The sequence below is a fragment of the Octopus bimaculoides genome, chromosome 3 (genome assembly GCF_001194135.2).
Source record: "Octopus bimaculoides isolate UCB-OBI-ISO-001 chromosome 3, ASM119413v2, whole genome shotgun sequence".
Classification (NCBI taxonomy): domain Eukaryota; kingdom Metazoa; phylum Mollusca; class Cephalopoda; order Octopoda; family Octopodidae; genus Octopus; species Octopus bimaculoides.
The window spans coordinates 122219607-122235396 of record NC_068983.1 but is presented as its reverse complement, the minus strand read 5'-3'; the positions used below and the strand labels follow the sequence as shown (position 1 = coordinate 122235396).

Below are 15790 nucleotides of genomic sequence, written 5' to 3'. Positions count from 1 at the left end.
CTGTGCCTCCATGCCCAGGTACTTTGTCTCCAGAATTGTAACCCCCAGGAATTCTCTGCCTCTGTTTATTTTTTCCCAATAGAATATCAACAAACTGAACAACAACTACTCTGAACTTGCCAGACAGATTAGGGCCTGCAAGGTGATGGCACTGCCAAAACAAACAAAAGACATATTTAACACCAAACCATATTTAGAATTAAAAAAAAAATAACAGCATTAACAACAATAAAAAATCTCAACTAGTAAGTTAGGTGATCAGCTGTAATAAGATTCATTGCTGACAGATTCAAGGATAAAAAAAAAAATCAAATACTAGAGGGGAAAATGGAGAAAGGGGAAACTGAAAAAAATATTTATTTTAACAATTGCTTTTTCTATACTTCTGGGTCTTCTGGACTGCATCAGTCTCAATGTAATTCACCATAAAAGTATCACAACATTGTATATCAGAGCAACAGATTTAACAGCTAGATAACAAATGGAGAAGATAACTGATTCACTATTTAGTCATACTCTTAAAATTAAAAAACTATGGAATACTTTGTTGTGGAAGAAATACAAGAAAACTGTTTCAAGTTGTTTATATTATAGAAAAGTTATATTCTGAATTATTAAATATAATGTATTGGAAATTGTTATAATAGAGAAATGTTGTATTATAAAGCTTCAGTTATATCAGTTTCCCCATGGAATTATATACTTTAACCCTACTGCTGGTAAATAGAGCAGCAAATTTTGGTGTCTTTCTAATAGAACAGTAAAAAAAAAATTAAAAAAATAAAACACTCATACACTGAAGCACCGCCTCTTCAGGAATCTTTTTGCAATTCAACAACTTCTAATATATAACAGAAAATTCCTTCTTAGTAACAAAGTAATAGAAAGAAACTCACAAATAAAAACATAACTACTGGCAAAGAGGAAAGAAGAGAGAAGAAAGGAAAAAGAAAGGAGAGGTGAAAAAAAAAAAGAAACAGAAGGACAGAGAAGGAAAAAAATTGAAGAAAAGAAAGAACAAATGAAAAAGAAAATTGATTTTATGAGATTTGTATACTCTTTGCTTTGATGTCTTTCTGAAGTTTTCATATAGCATAAATAAAGATTAGATTTCTCCTCTCTTTAGAACATAGAAATATGCAACACATACACAGTTTAATTAATCTCCTCCCCACAAAAAGTACCAACAAAAAACAACAAGACTATTAAATATTTTTAGAAATGTAATTTAGTTTTTTCTACTTTAAAAAAAAAATTAAAAGTAAAAAAAAAAAATCAGAGCCCTCCAACTCATATGTTCTAGAAATACAAATGGCTGAGGTGTAAATTGCAGCCTGAAAATCATTCTGAAAGCCAGTTCACAGCAAACAATTATACACACACATGCAAACACACACACACATGCATGCACGCACGCACACAAACACACACAAATAATAATAATAATAATAATAATAATAATAGTAATAGTAATAATAATAATAATAATAATAATAATAATAATAACAATAATAATATTAATAATAATGATAATAATAATAATAATGATAAAAATAATAATAATAATAAAAGGTGCGGGAGTTACTAATTGAATTTGGTAATACCCACAGCTAAAAACTGGACCAAGCTTTTAACCATGTACTCAGAGTATATGGAGTGTATATATAAATGTATATACAAGGTAGCTTTTAGAAGGCTGCCCTCAATAACATAATCCATGTAGGACATGTATGCATACGTAGAGATAATTGCTGACATATCATTCATGTATGTATGCTATGAGTGTATGTTTCTGTCATAATTTTAACAGAGCATGTCAGAAAAATTTCAATTAAGTCTATATTGAGAGTTTTCCAATGACAAATAAAATACATTTGGTTGGCATTGGTTGGCATCTACTAAATGTGATATGCAATAATTAAATTCAAAACTTCTGTTGCCGTTTTTTCTTTGCATCAATTGCCTCAAGAATGGGCTGACGTTTAGCTTGATAGCGTGCACGCAATTCTTCAATTTCACGTTCCATTTCAGGATCTAAATTCCGCAATCGCTTTTCCAATTCATCATAAGGGAGCGTACGCAACTGTAAAATAGATTTAACAGCTTTAGAAACAATCCTTTTGGGAATTTCACAGTATCAAAAAATTTAATTCCATATTTTAGAGAAATGATGCAATACTCCAAAACATTTTATTGGGATTTTGACATTAAGGAAAGCAATATTTGAAATTAAGAAAAACAAACATAAATAAGTTACTATGTATGATTAAATATTAGATCAAATACACATTCTTTATAGTTTTTTACTGTAGCAAATATTTTATAAACATAATCAATTGACCTCTAAAAATTGTTTACACTTGAATATCCTCCTCAATTTTTCGTCTTAAATTAATAAACTTAATAGTATTGATAGAAGCAAAAGTAATTTAAATATTAACATCTACATATTTTTATAACTTTTAATCCTATCAAAGTTAAAATTAGTAATATTCTTCACAACAAACACAGCTAAAATTTCAAAATAGTCATACTAAGAAACATTATATATGCATGGAAAAATATGAGCAAGAGAAATATAATACTCTTAAGATTATAAACCTGGAAAATTACAGGACAAGTTATTACACTTGGAAAAGTTCAGGACAATGGGTAAAAGTACAGAACATCTGGTAAAAGTACAGAACAAGAAAAATTTTTTACTTAAAATATTGCAGCTAAGGATAAATTTTCAAATAAAATATTTAGATTTAGAAAAAATTAGCTTTTATTAAAACTAAAAATTTTATTACAAGTTATTGTAATAACTTGTAATAAAATTTGTTACTTCTATTAAAAATAAATAAATAACTCAAAATATTTTTTACACTTTAAAAAAATTCATTTTTTTAATTATTAATTAATAATTAGAAATTTGAAAATAAGCTATAAAAAAATAATAGTAGTATATAATTAGTTAGTACAATAAATAGAATACAAAAATTAGTTATATATTACAGTAAAATCTACCTATAACAACAAATTCACAGTAAAATTTGCTTAAGCTATTGCCAAGTCTACACATTCTTAGTCTTGAGCCAATGCCTATTTTTTACATAATGTATTTACCTACCATATATACTACTCTACTTTGCATAAAACTTTAGTTGTATTGGTACTTCTGGCTCTCATTTTTAAAGTATTCTAGTGCGTCAATATTTTAGCAAAATGATGGTACCTTTTTTAATTATAATGTTATTTTATAAATTAAAATCAAATAATTTTTAATATTCAAATTTTATCCTTAGCTGCAATATTTTAAGTAAAAATTTCCTTCTTCTGTACTTTACTAGATGTAATGAGTTGTCCTGAACTTTTCCAAGTGTAATAACTTGTCCTGTAATTTTCTTAATATTATTTTTCTTGCTTGCATTTTCTCATGTAATCCATATTTTTTCCAGGCTATGCTATTATGCTAATTAATAATGTGTCGAATGTGTCAATTAGTGGTGTTGTTGATAATTTTTTCCTTACCTCAATGACACTGGTGACGCATTAAGAATCCCCTTATAGAATTATGTTCATAAAAAAGTATAGAACTGTATTATCATCCTCAAATTTGAGAAACAAGCACTCATAACTTTTTTCTTTTAAAACTTCATTGCATGAGATTGATACCATGAAGTTCCTCAAATTGAGCTCTATCATTTACGCTTAATTAAAATATAGTTTGTTTTTAAAATAAAAAAAGTTAATTACACTTAAATCCAATTTTTTGCCTTACTTATATTTTTTTTCATATTTTACCTCACAACTTTTTTGATACAAATTTTTGTTGAATGGGACCAAAACTATGAAATTCTTCATGCTTTCTTCTATCATTGAAGCTAAGATAAATATATTTGGCTTTTAAAAAAAAAGTTATTTAGATCTAAACTTGATTGGTGGTGTTACTTACTCTCGTATAATGTTACTACAAATTTTGATGTAAACTTTTTCTACTAGATTAAATCTCAATTTTTTTATGCCAAACCTCTTCAAAAATGTTAACAGTTTTCAATTTGGTTAAGAACTGAATTAGCAACAAGCTCTGAAAGGTGCTGCATGTGAGTAAATTGCAGCCTTAAGAATATTATTCAACTACTACCATAGTTGAATGATATAAATTATGTACAGTAAAACCAACAACACAGTTAATACACTGTGACCTGACTGCAATGTGGAAAGCCAATGGCAAGATTCATATTTTAAAACACTCACAGACATTATATATGTCACTATCAAAAACAAAGGATAAAAAAATTTTAAACATATGCGTTTTACTCCATTTACTAAATTATATATATACATTTACTAAATTTATATATACACACATACATATATATATATATATATATATATATATATATATATATATATATATATATACATATGAATAATAAGAGAAAGAGCATATTCAGTACAAGGTTTAGAGCATATTACTTATTTTAAATGAATGTTTTTTTCTTGTGACTCAAGTTTCATAATATTTCAATCATCAGGAGAATTAGGGTTTTTTTTTTTGTTTTGTTTCTTAGAGAAATATTTTCTTTTATGTCTTTAAATTTTGAACAACATGTTCATGACAAAGCTGTAACAAATAATATTGATCAAATGCTTTATTCTCAGAGTTAACTAGGATTACTTAATAAAAAGTAAATTAAAAAGAAATAGCAGCTATATCCATAAAAGAAACATTTTCATATACCAGTGCAGAAAGAAATTAAATAAGAGAAGCAAAGTCTCAACGAGAACAACAGCAGAGTCACTCAGAAAAAGTTTGAGTGTGAAGAGAAAAACAATGTGATTATGTGGAACAAATGGTTCTGCAATTATAAAGGAAGTAGAAAGTGTTGAAAATTACTTACATAACTTGCAAATTCATAATCACCATCAATAAAAGATCGCTGAAAACGGTGTGGTGGTATTGCCTGTTTCTGTGGAGTTGGATTTGATGCAGAGACTGCTGAGTGACTCTGCTGTTGTTCTCGTTGAGACTTTAGCTGACCACTCACTCTATTCTTCTCTTCTTGTTCTTTTTTCTCGAAATGATCAAGGTATGCTGGACGGTACTTGTTCTTGTTGGCAGTTGATGTATTATGGCCTGAACAAAATGAAATCAGGTATGACAAACTTCTGAGTTTTCTAAGACAAAACATGATCAATGATGCTTTATTTTTAGCCTTCTATTTCTTTAACACTTACAGGTTAAGAAACAGCAGTTTTAAATGGCTAACTTTAATAATAACAGTATCAATTAATGAAATATTTTCTTTTATTTCTCATAAAGCCAAATATCATTTTCTAACAGTATCTTTTAATAGTTGTTGTGTAAGTGAAGAGTTTCAAATTCAACATTCATTTCAGAGAAAATCATTGTGCCTTTTTTTTCTTTTTAAGCAATCAGCCCATCTTTGCCAGTGCATCAGGAAAATATACCCATTGCTCATTATTCAAAATACCATTCACCTCTCTTTTATATGTTAACAACATTTTGCACATGAGAAACTGAAAGGGTCCCTTTTTTTTATGCCTGAACAATTATACAAGCTGAAGACTCCTTTTTTTATGCCTGAACAATTATACATAAGTGATTTACTTTTTCCAAGGAAGTGGAGGGGGGGAATAAGAGTAGTGGGGTTCCAAGAAGCTTATGTTTTTTGTTATTGTTAATATTTTTGTGCAAAATTAAAGGCAAAATTAATCTATATTGTAAGACTTTAAAGACTTCTATGCGTTTACAGATGTTTCATATTTACTCTTTTCTCTAGTGCAATCATGAGAACTATGCTTATAATGGAAAGCTTATATATATATATATATATATATCAATAATTTGTTCAATTCAAAATTATGCTATTGAATCTCAAAGTTGTGAGCAATTATTGAAATCAGATGAGGTGATAGGTGAAAGGCAATAAGTTAAATTGAATAAGGTTGCAAAGAATACATAATTCTCTCATCCTTAAGACAAGAAAATCCATCATAAATTTCAATCATAGATTTCTTTAGGTGAAAATCTTTGTTTTTTTTTTTAGAAGTCAGCCCACTTCTGTGGGGTGGGGTTCATTTAAACTGAAGTTTCAACCAAAAAGAATTTGAAATTGCTGATGATTAGTTATAACTTCAGGACAAGAGAATTAACTATTATTCCTAACTTTATTCACTTTAACCTCTCACCCTCTCTGATTCTAATAACTACATGCAACTTTGAATTTTATTAACTGTATCTTCATTTACTATTACTTACATAAAATGGAATGATACTGCATGTTATTTCTAAACTTGGGTTATTCTTAAAAGAGAATTACAGACCTTGAAAGAAATATTTTGTAGCTGGTGGTAAGTAAATTCATTATTTAACTAGCTAAAAACCCACACTCCATGTGAACTTTTAAGCTAGCTCCTGCAGAGGGCTAATTGGGCCTGCAGTCCAAAACTGAACAGAGCTAAATAGCATGACTATAATACATCTATAATGAATAGTGGTGGTGTTTAATGAGAGGTTAAGGACGGATGAGAATTAATTCTGTAATGCAATCATTCTATTGTTCCAGTCCCAAGTTGAATTCCAGCTGTTGGCCAATTTGTCTCAAAGTTCTTATCTTGACGGAAAATTGACAAAGTGAATGTCATTTATCTCCTCCTTGATCTCTGATGTCCTCTGACAAACACCAACCAAGATGGCATGAATCAACCAAGCTTTACCTGCTAAAAATAGCAACCCAAATGCTTTTAAATCAGATCCCAATGCTGGATGTTCAAGAACCAAATGAAGGGCAGATTTTCAATCGTGGGATCATCCTGATTCCAAAGAGGTATAATATGTCTATGTAGAGCAGACGTAGACTAAGATACAGGGTCCTAGACAGACAGACAGAATTTTGCTTTTATTAATACAGATTTGCACTCAATGACAATGTCTAAATGTCCAGTATTGTTTTGAAGTCTGTTGACATTTGTCTGAAGAGATATCTATTTTTGTTCTTTCTTTTTAAATACAATCTGTCAATAAATGTTACTCCCACCTATTCATAAATGGTAACAGCAGCACAAAATAGTAAAACATTCAATGTCCAAAGTTGGAATTCTTGATTCTGCTAGTTATTCCTTAGCTACTTGGTCTATTAACGTTAATATCAGGTCAGTAGGGTTTCTTTTGATAAATCTGGAAATTATTCTTTCATGTAACTGTTTATTAATGTAGATAGTGAAGTTCATAATCTGTTTGTCCACACATTCATTTCAGTGTTGTTATTGCATCAAACATGGTCTGTGTTGTTTAGTCTTCTCATGAGATGAATTCACAAGCTTGCTCTAGATTTATTTCTGTTTTTAACAGTAGAAATTATGATATTCTGCAAATAAAAACATATTTCAAAATTTTCATTTTTTTTTCATTCCACTTCTTTCTTTATTAGGGGTTGACCAGCAGTAATATTTTCATACTTGAATTGTATTCTTAGAAATTTTTTCAGAAATACAATTTAAACATAAGGGATTGGGTTGAACAGAGAAGGGGGATTCCAAAAATTAAATTTTCAGATTTATTTTAGTTGCAGAATTATTATCTGCTGCTTAAAACAGAAATCCAAAGAAACTTACTATTAAGAAAATAAAAAAGTTACCTAACTCCTAAGTCACTTAGACAAATACTCAGCCTGTTGTTTATCTAGAAGTTTAACTAGAGTAAATTACTTTGTGATGTTAGCATCAACTCCCCAAGCTACGGCAATGCTGGCTTGTATGTGTGCCTGTATGTGGCAGGCAGCATGTACCTATATTTATGAGTGCATGTAATCCTAAAAAGAAATATTGTTCACCTTGGATAGTAAAAGAGATCACAATGAGTGCTGTGATTATAAACCAGTTTTTATGAATTTCTGTGTTTTTGATTGGGAGTCTAGCTGAAAAGTCAAGTTAGTTCTTCTGGTGAGGAATACCAAAGAAAGTAATGATAATCATTCATTGGCTTACAAAACTTAATGATTTCTCTAACTGGTTGGTGGTCAAAGGAAATTTCGCCTGTCCAAAAATAAAAGAAAAAGGTGGGGACAACAAAATCACAATGTAGCCTACTTTGTAATGATATGAAAGATGTGGTCATCTAGGTGACAGAATGATGACCATGAACACATGAGCTACCATATGTTATCAACAAACATTATTTCATGATACTTACTTTTCATAGTAGAATTCTCTTCCTCATCAGTGTCTTCATTAATCACCATTGTGCCTAGCTCTGACTCTACCAAAGTACTAGCCTCGCTGTTCACTATCACAGTACCACTTGTGCTCTCCACTAACGTGCCTAAAAGAATGACACAAATAACAAAGATGAAAAGAAAATATTTTATTTCTCTCGTTCTCTCTATTAGTCACACACACACACACACACACCACATAAGCATTAAGTATATAAATATATCAGATAAAGATATTCAAGAGAGCAAATATATCAAGATTAGAGTAATTTCTAAAACTGACAGAAAATATCACCTCCGATTCATTGTTAAATGGCTGGCACTAAAATGCTCTAAGTTGATGGGGTGTTGTAAGCTTCAGGAAACATTGTATGTGAAAAGAGTCATATTACTAACATATCCAAAAGGAGTCATATTACTAACATTAAAAAAACAACATAGATAACATAATTTCAAATATATTATGATCCAATAAAATATGGGATCATGAATGTGAAACGTCACTGACCAAAGATCTGCTCAACCAGAGCAAACATGAGCAAAACAACAACCCATTGTAACATAAAAACAATAATGGCAACAACTTTGGTTGCTACCACAGATGCACACAAACATATTGCTTGTACATTCTTGAAGACTGTAAACAGTAAGGAGTATAAAAGTAAGGCATGGTCTCTCAACAAGTTTCTTTCTAAAGAAACAAAGGGAAAGAGATCTTTAATTCACACCTGGTAAAATATTAATGAATGTATACAACTTCACTAAATAACTGTGAATAAATCTGGGTATTGCTGCAATATTTCTTTGGTTTTAGACAAATTTGTAAAGCTCCTTATTTACAAGAGATTCAGAAAATAGTAAAGTAATTTCACCATCATTTGATGCCTTCATTGTCCCTGAGTCATCTGTACGTGCATTAACCCCACTGCTGCTTCGAACCATTGTACCATTGTCTAAATAATCATCTTCCCCCTGAAATAAGAAAGATCACAAAATATTGTATGAACAAAAAGAGAAAAATTATATGAATTATATTTAGCCTGCACCAGTTACAAAAATAATGACAGAAAATGTTAAAACCTTATCACCATAAAAATAATTTGAAGAAAAAATGCATAAGGCATGTTTAATTCATAAACTTATGCTAAATCTTTTCAATTAAGATATATCTAATAATTAAATGGGATAAGGAATGAAATTTCTGATACCATCTATTTGTTACTCCATATACTTTATTTCTGAAAGCTATTCAGTTCTATGATAAGAATAAACATTGAAATGTATTAAATTTTGCAAGAGCTAAAATTTTCTTCAATGATATTATGTCATTTAACAAACTGTCATTGTTTTCTCTTAAGAGAGAGATGAACAATAATTATAATTCATTTCTGGTTTTCATTTTAAACAGTATAACACTTACTGATTCATCTTCATTTATTAAATGTGATTGCTGAGATTCTTGTATTTCACGAGCTTCTAGTATCATTTTTTGCAGAATGGTATGTGGATCACAACTTTTTATAAATTCATGCTGAAACAAACACATGAATAATACCAATCTGAAAGTGAAAGTACTCAAAAAGATGGAAAATGAAATTCTTTACTGAGATTTAAGTCAAAATACTGGGAGCAATTGTTAGTAACAAATGTATTTTGCCAAAACTGTTTTAACTGATACTTCGCACAATGGATAGTATGGTGGGAGATCAGTAATGAGATGAAATACTCACATCGCCAATTCAATTTAAGATAAAAGTACAATTTCAATGACATTTTTCCTTTCAATGGAGGTAATATTTAGGTTCATATATATACTCAAACTGCATAAATGATTGTGTATATATACACACAATCATACTCATGCATGTGTAACTGACACTTTAGTGAATAGAATAAAAGAGATCTGCATCAATATGCTGTGACTGAATGAACTGATTGGTCGCTTTCAAATTAGTGGAGAGGCAGCCAACTTATTTAGAAGTTTCTCTAAGTAAAGAATGAAAGAATTTGCTGATGTCAAGGGTAACAAAGTTGCTTTAATGGAATGTTTTAAGAGTGATTAACCCATCGTGTAGGAGAGATAATCACCATTGGATCTGGCGATACAGATACGACAGAGTGTTCATTAAAAAGGGAAAACAGTTTCAAGTGGTAGAAGAGGCAATTACATGATTATTTTCATGGTATTATATGAAGTGGTCGCTGACAGAGAGAGGTTATTTTCTTGTGGGAATGTAAGGAGTAAGTATTTCCATATCTAAAGTACTATTTTGAGAGAGAGAGAGAGGTTGAAATAATTTTGACACATAAGCTTACCTTCAACAAATCACTAGCCATTGCTCTCTGTTCAGGATTTTTCACCAAACATTTTGACACAAATTCTATAAACTCAGGTGACCATTTATCAGGATTACGAAATGATGGTGGTGGTTTGGTAGGAATCATGAATATTGCCTTGATAAACAAGAAACAATTTTGAAAATATAATAAAACATGAGAACAAATATGTTTCCAAAATATTCGGAGTGTAAGTTTCCAGAATCAAGTAACATGAGGGGTTTTTTGGCATCCCATTTTGTGATAAGCAACAAGGCAAAACTTCCACTAAACAATGAAAATACTACTGGTTATAGAAATAATTAAAATGCTGTTAATGTTCTTTAAGTTCATACGTCAAGTAAATATTTTGAAATTTTTCTTTTTCATCATTTCCTTCCTAATAGTTCTTGATTCCAATAACATTTCATGAAATGTGAAAATTATTTAAAAAAAGAAACTTTTTATGATTTCCATTTGTTTACAATTTTTGATAGTTTAATGATAATAAAATAACACATTTGTTTATCATGAATAGCTGTCCAGTACAGTTTCAAATTATCTTTCCTTAATGATTACAAGATGCAAAGAATGACACATTCAGTGTTTAAATCACCAGAAGCACTAATCTTATCTTCATAATCTAAAGTCACCATTCTTATGTTCCAGATCCCTCAACTTCTTGGAGAATAACTTGATCAGTTTGTATTCTTGTACACAAGATATACACAGTCAAGGTTTATTTCAACAAATGCTATTTTAAATACCCTTAACATCACAATCTGTATTTCAACTTCAAACTTACTCGCATGGGGTGAATATCTCCATAAGGTGGCTTCCCCTCAGCCATTTCCAAAGCAGTAATTCCTACAAAGAATAAATATTTAACATTGTTTAGACAATAGAATAAAACAAACAAATAACATCTGAATGGTTTATAAATTACACAAAAACAACTTTATATGAATTTATTGCAATGATAAAAATTACTAGAGAATTTATAATTTCATATTATTCAATTTGTTTAATATTTTTCAGCATTAAAATGCCAAAAAAGAAGTCTAATAAATGAAAAAGAATTTCATAGAAATAAAACTGAAAATAACAAGAGCTTGAAATTGTTTCAAAGTATGTACTTGTGCTCAACAACTACAGCAGTCACATCAAGCGTTCAATGAAACTGAGATAATGAGTTAAAGATAAAAGATTAAATAGCAAAGTATACCTAAACTCCATATATCAGCAACACAATCATAACCAATTTCTTGAATAACTTCAGGAGCCATCCAGTATGGCGTTCCAATAACAGTATTTCTTTTAGCCATCGTGTCCTGAAAGAATATTAAAATAAAAGGATATTTAGGCAAGGAAACATTTTGCATCTAGTTCAGTTTAAACAGCTATGATGATGTATGGGTAGTGTTGACTCTTCATTACTTTTATATTATCTACTGAAGTAATTTTGTTAACAGAAATTAAGAGGATGGGCAGAAATATTCATAGGCTGACTATGAAAGAGTGATGCTAGAGTTCATTAGTACATAGTCCTTTCCCTAAATTACTATTATTAGTTACCCTATTGTTGACGAAAATATTACATTATTTTTGCACTCAGCAATGCCTAATTTAGGAATAATAATAGCCTCTATAAATAGGGGTAAAATTAAACGTATAATGAATAAAGGTCAACAATAGGGTAACTAATAATAATAATTCAGGTAAAGGACTAAGTACTAATGAAATTAAGGATATAGCTAAAAACAAGGACAACAATAGTGCAACTAATAATAACGCTTTAGAACCAGCTCAATGTAGTAAATAGTAATAATCAAACTTTAATGAATTTAAAATCAGGCACCATATCCCAATCTAAAGATCTTTCTGATTTGGCGGGTAGCACTTGTTTTCTTAACGAAACACTTTCAAACTTGAGACACTGGCAGAATGTGTCATATAAAAAAACATCTTTTACTCTTAGTGTCATTGAGAAAATTTTATCTTTTGAAAGTTATTTCGTGTTAAAATTGTCGTATTTCGGTAATGTCAGCCAATCACTGACGTCTATTGAGGTGAAAACAATTACTGCCGTGGAATGTAAACAACACGTCCTAGCGATGTAATGGGATCATTTCCCATGAATAAAATTAGTGCCGTTGTTTGTCAACAACAACTATCAGCGGTACTGTTATTTATGACATTGTTCGTGCGTTTGTACTGGTTTGGGTTTTAGGGTTAGGGCTCGGGTTTTAGAGTTAGGGTTAGGGTTCGGGTTATGAGTATTTTTGCCGAATTTGGTGAAAAATTTGTGGCGGTGTATTGAACAGATTTTCACCAAATTTGGCAAAAATACTCATAACCCAAACCCTAACACTCTAAAGCTAAAACGAGTACAAACTCACAAACGATATTTATATATATATATATGTATATATATATATATATATATATATATATATGTTGTTGTATTTGGGGATGGTCATATATATATATGTGTGGATGGTATTTGAGGACACATGTATTCTTAGTCATTATTTTATTTGACTAACTTTTATTGAATTTCTCTTTCAGGAAATAACATTGACTGGCCCTATGCTTACTAATGAAATTAAAAGGCATTCTGTGATTATTGCTTTGAAGGCTATGCATGATGAAATTTATAAATTTCTCGTTTTCTGAAAGTTAAGGATCTTCTGTCCACAAGATTTGCTGTGAGACAGAGAAAGAAGATGGAAGTGTATTACCTGTATCAAAACCTACAATACATTCCAAATGCTCTAATTGTATCAGGACACCTGAATTTAATCAGGAAGTTAAGCAAAACATTGAAGACAATCTAGGAAAATCAATGAGGTCAATTGCAAAAAAGTTTCCTGTGTCAGAAAAAACAATCAGAAATGTTGTGCATGAAGACATCGGATACAAATCTCATGTGATGAGAAGAGGTTAATTCATGTCAGAAAAAATATAAAGAAAACCATTTAATCAGATCCAAAAAACTTTTGAACAAACTTAAAAATCTATTAGTAGATGGTGTGATTTGATTTTTCTCAAATGAGAAAAACTTTAACCAGGACCAGAAAACTAACAGAAGAAATGACAGATGGCTACGTGCAGACCCTTCTAAAGTTCCAAGAGTAATGCACACAAAATTTCCTACAAGTGTCATGGTTTTGGCTGTTGTTAGCCACCTCACTTTTTCCACAAGGTCTTAGGATGAATGCTGCTGACCAACCACATATGTATAAGTATGATTTGAGAGTTTACTGTTTTACACAAAGTATAAAAAATATTAGGAAAAAAACTCATAAAATATTAAAAGGTGTGTGGGTGTGATCTTTTTTTTTGTGTGTGTAAGGAAACATACTTACAGTCAACTGACCAGCAACACCAAAGTCAGCAAGTTTAGCTTGGCCTTCATTGTTTAATAGTATATTTCCAGCTTTAATATCTCTGTGTATTTTTCGTCTTGAATGTAGGTAATCCAATCCTTTTAATGTGTATGATAATATTGTGGCAATTTCAAGTTCATTCAACTAAGGAAAAGTAAAACACATTTACATCAATTAATCTTTTTTTAACAAACTACCTCTGACTGAAGTTAATATATTACACAAAATATAAACTGGAACAAAAAGAAAGAAAATAAGATCTAAATAAAATCTAAGGTCTACTTTAGGGTTTACATACATGTCTATCCCTGTAAGCACACTTATATAGCTCATACATCTCTCCTCCACATGCACACACAAATACACTGCATAATGCAGGTTTTGTTGTTTAGACCTCTGAAAGAAAATGTGCAGCTAAAATCTAAACTAAGCGCAAGAATAAATTATTAAAATTACCCCTCTAATTTTTCAGACAAACTAAAATATTGAGGCGTCAACAAAATTTACATGAACATCATCGTTTAACATCTGCCTTCCATGCTAGCATGGGTTGGACGATTTCACTGAGGACTGGCGAACCAGATGGCTGCACCAGGCTCCAATCTGATCTGGCAGAGTTTCTACAGCTGGATGCCCTTCCTGACGCCAACCACTCCGAGAGTGTAGTGGGTGCTTTTACGTGCCACTGGCACGAGGGCCAATCAGGCAGTACTGGCAACGGCCATGCTCAAAATGGTGTTTTTTACGTTCCACTTGCACAGGAGCCAGTCCAGCGGCACTGGGATCAACCTCGCTCGAATGTTTTTTCACATGTCATTGGCACAAGTGCCAGTAAGGCAACACTGGTAACGATCACGCTCAAATGGTGCTATTTACATGCCACTGGCATGGAAGCCAGACAGCTGCTCTGGCAATGATCACGCTCGGACGGTGTGCTCTTAGTGATCCATTGGCACAGGTGCCAGTCATCGAATTTGGTTCAATCAGGATTTCGATTTCACTTGCCCCAACAGGTCTTCGCAAGCCAAGTTTAGTGTCCAATGAAGAAAAGGTTGACATGGGTGCCAGTAGTCGAATTTGGTTCGATTTCGATTTCATTTGCTTCAACAGGTCTTCACAAGCGGAGTTTCGTGTCCAATGAAGGAAAGGTATGCATAAGTGAGCTGGCTACATCCCTGGCAGAAGCCTCGGATTATGGTCTCACTTGGCTTGCCAGGTTTTCTCAAAGGTCTCAGTCACTAGTCATTGCCTCGGTGAGGCCTAATGTTTGAAGGTCATGCTTCACCACTTCATCCCAAGTCTTCCTGGGTCTACCTCTTCCACAGGTTCCCTCAACCGCTAGGGTGGGGCACTTTTTCACACAGCTATCCTCATCCATTCTCGCCACATGACCATACCAGCGCAATTGTCTCTCTTGTACACCACAACTGATGCTTCTTAGGTCCAACTTTTCACTCAAGATACTTACACTCTGTTGAGTATGCACACTGATATTACTCAACTGGCCCCGATGGTTTCCCAGCTGTCCTCTTAAAGTCGTGTAAACAAGAACTAGCAGGACCACTCCGGATACTCTTCCAGAGTTTCCTTGCAAATGGTAAACTTCCCAAAAAGCTGAAGGAAGGCACCATATGTCCTATCCATAAAGGTGGAAGCAAAGCAGAGGCTGGGAACTACAGGCCCATCTCTCTGACTTCACATATTAGCAAAGTCATGAAACGAATTGTCAGAAGGAGATTGATTGCGTTCCTAGAAGAAAATGACTTGCTGAATGAGACCCAGCATGGTCTCCGTCCAGGTAGAAGCTGCCTCACGCAGCTCTTGCAGCATTATGACTGGGTCCTGAAGCAGCTACTTGACCAT

The 15790-nt window shown here is 31.7% G+C and overlaps 1 protein-coding gene across 1 annotated transcript in view; it reads right to left on the bottom strand.

Annotated features, from left to right (window-relative positions):
* Positions 1 to 1210: 1210 nt before the first annotated feature.
* Positions 1211 to 15790, bottom strand: part of LOC106870147 (serine/threonine-protein kinase 3) — a 37103-nt gene continuing 22523 nt past the window's right edge. The window contains exons 6-14 of the mRNA XM_014916148.2: positions 13907 to 14071; positions 11764 to 11869; positions 11344 to 11405; positions 10539 to 10676; positions 9643 to 9753; positions 9095 to 9194; positions 8201 to 8329; positions 4887 to 5122; positions 1211 to 2083 (exon numbers count right to left, since the gene is read on the bottom strand). Of these exons, the coding sequence (XP_014771634.1) occupies positions 1925 to 2083; positions 4887 to 5122; positions 8201 to 8329; positions 9095 to 9194; positions 9643 to 9753; positions 10539 to 10676; positions 11344 to 11405; positions 11764 to 11869; positions 13907 to 14071 (1206 nt within the window). The 3' untranslated portion in view covers positions 1211 to 1924. The remainder of the gene's footprint in view (positions 2084 to 4886; positions 5123 to 8200; positions 8330 to 9094; positions 9195 to 9642; positions 9754 to 10538; positions 10677 to 11343; positions 11406 to 11763; positions 11870 to 13906; positions 14072 to 15790) is intronic.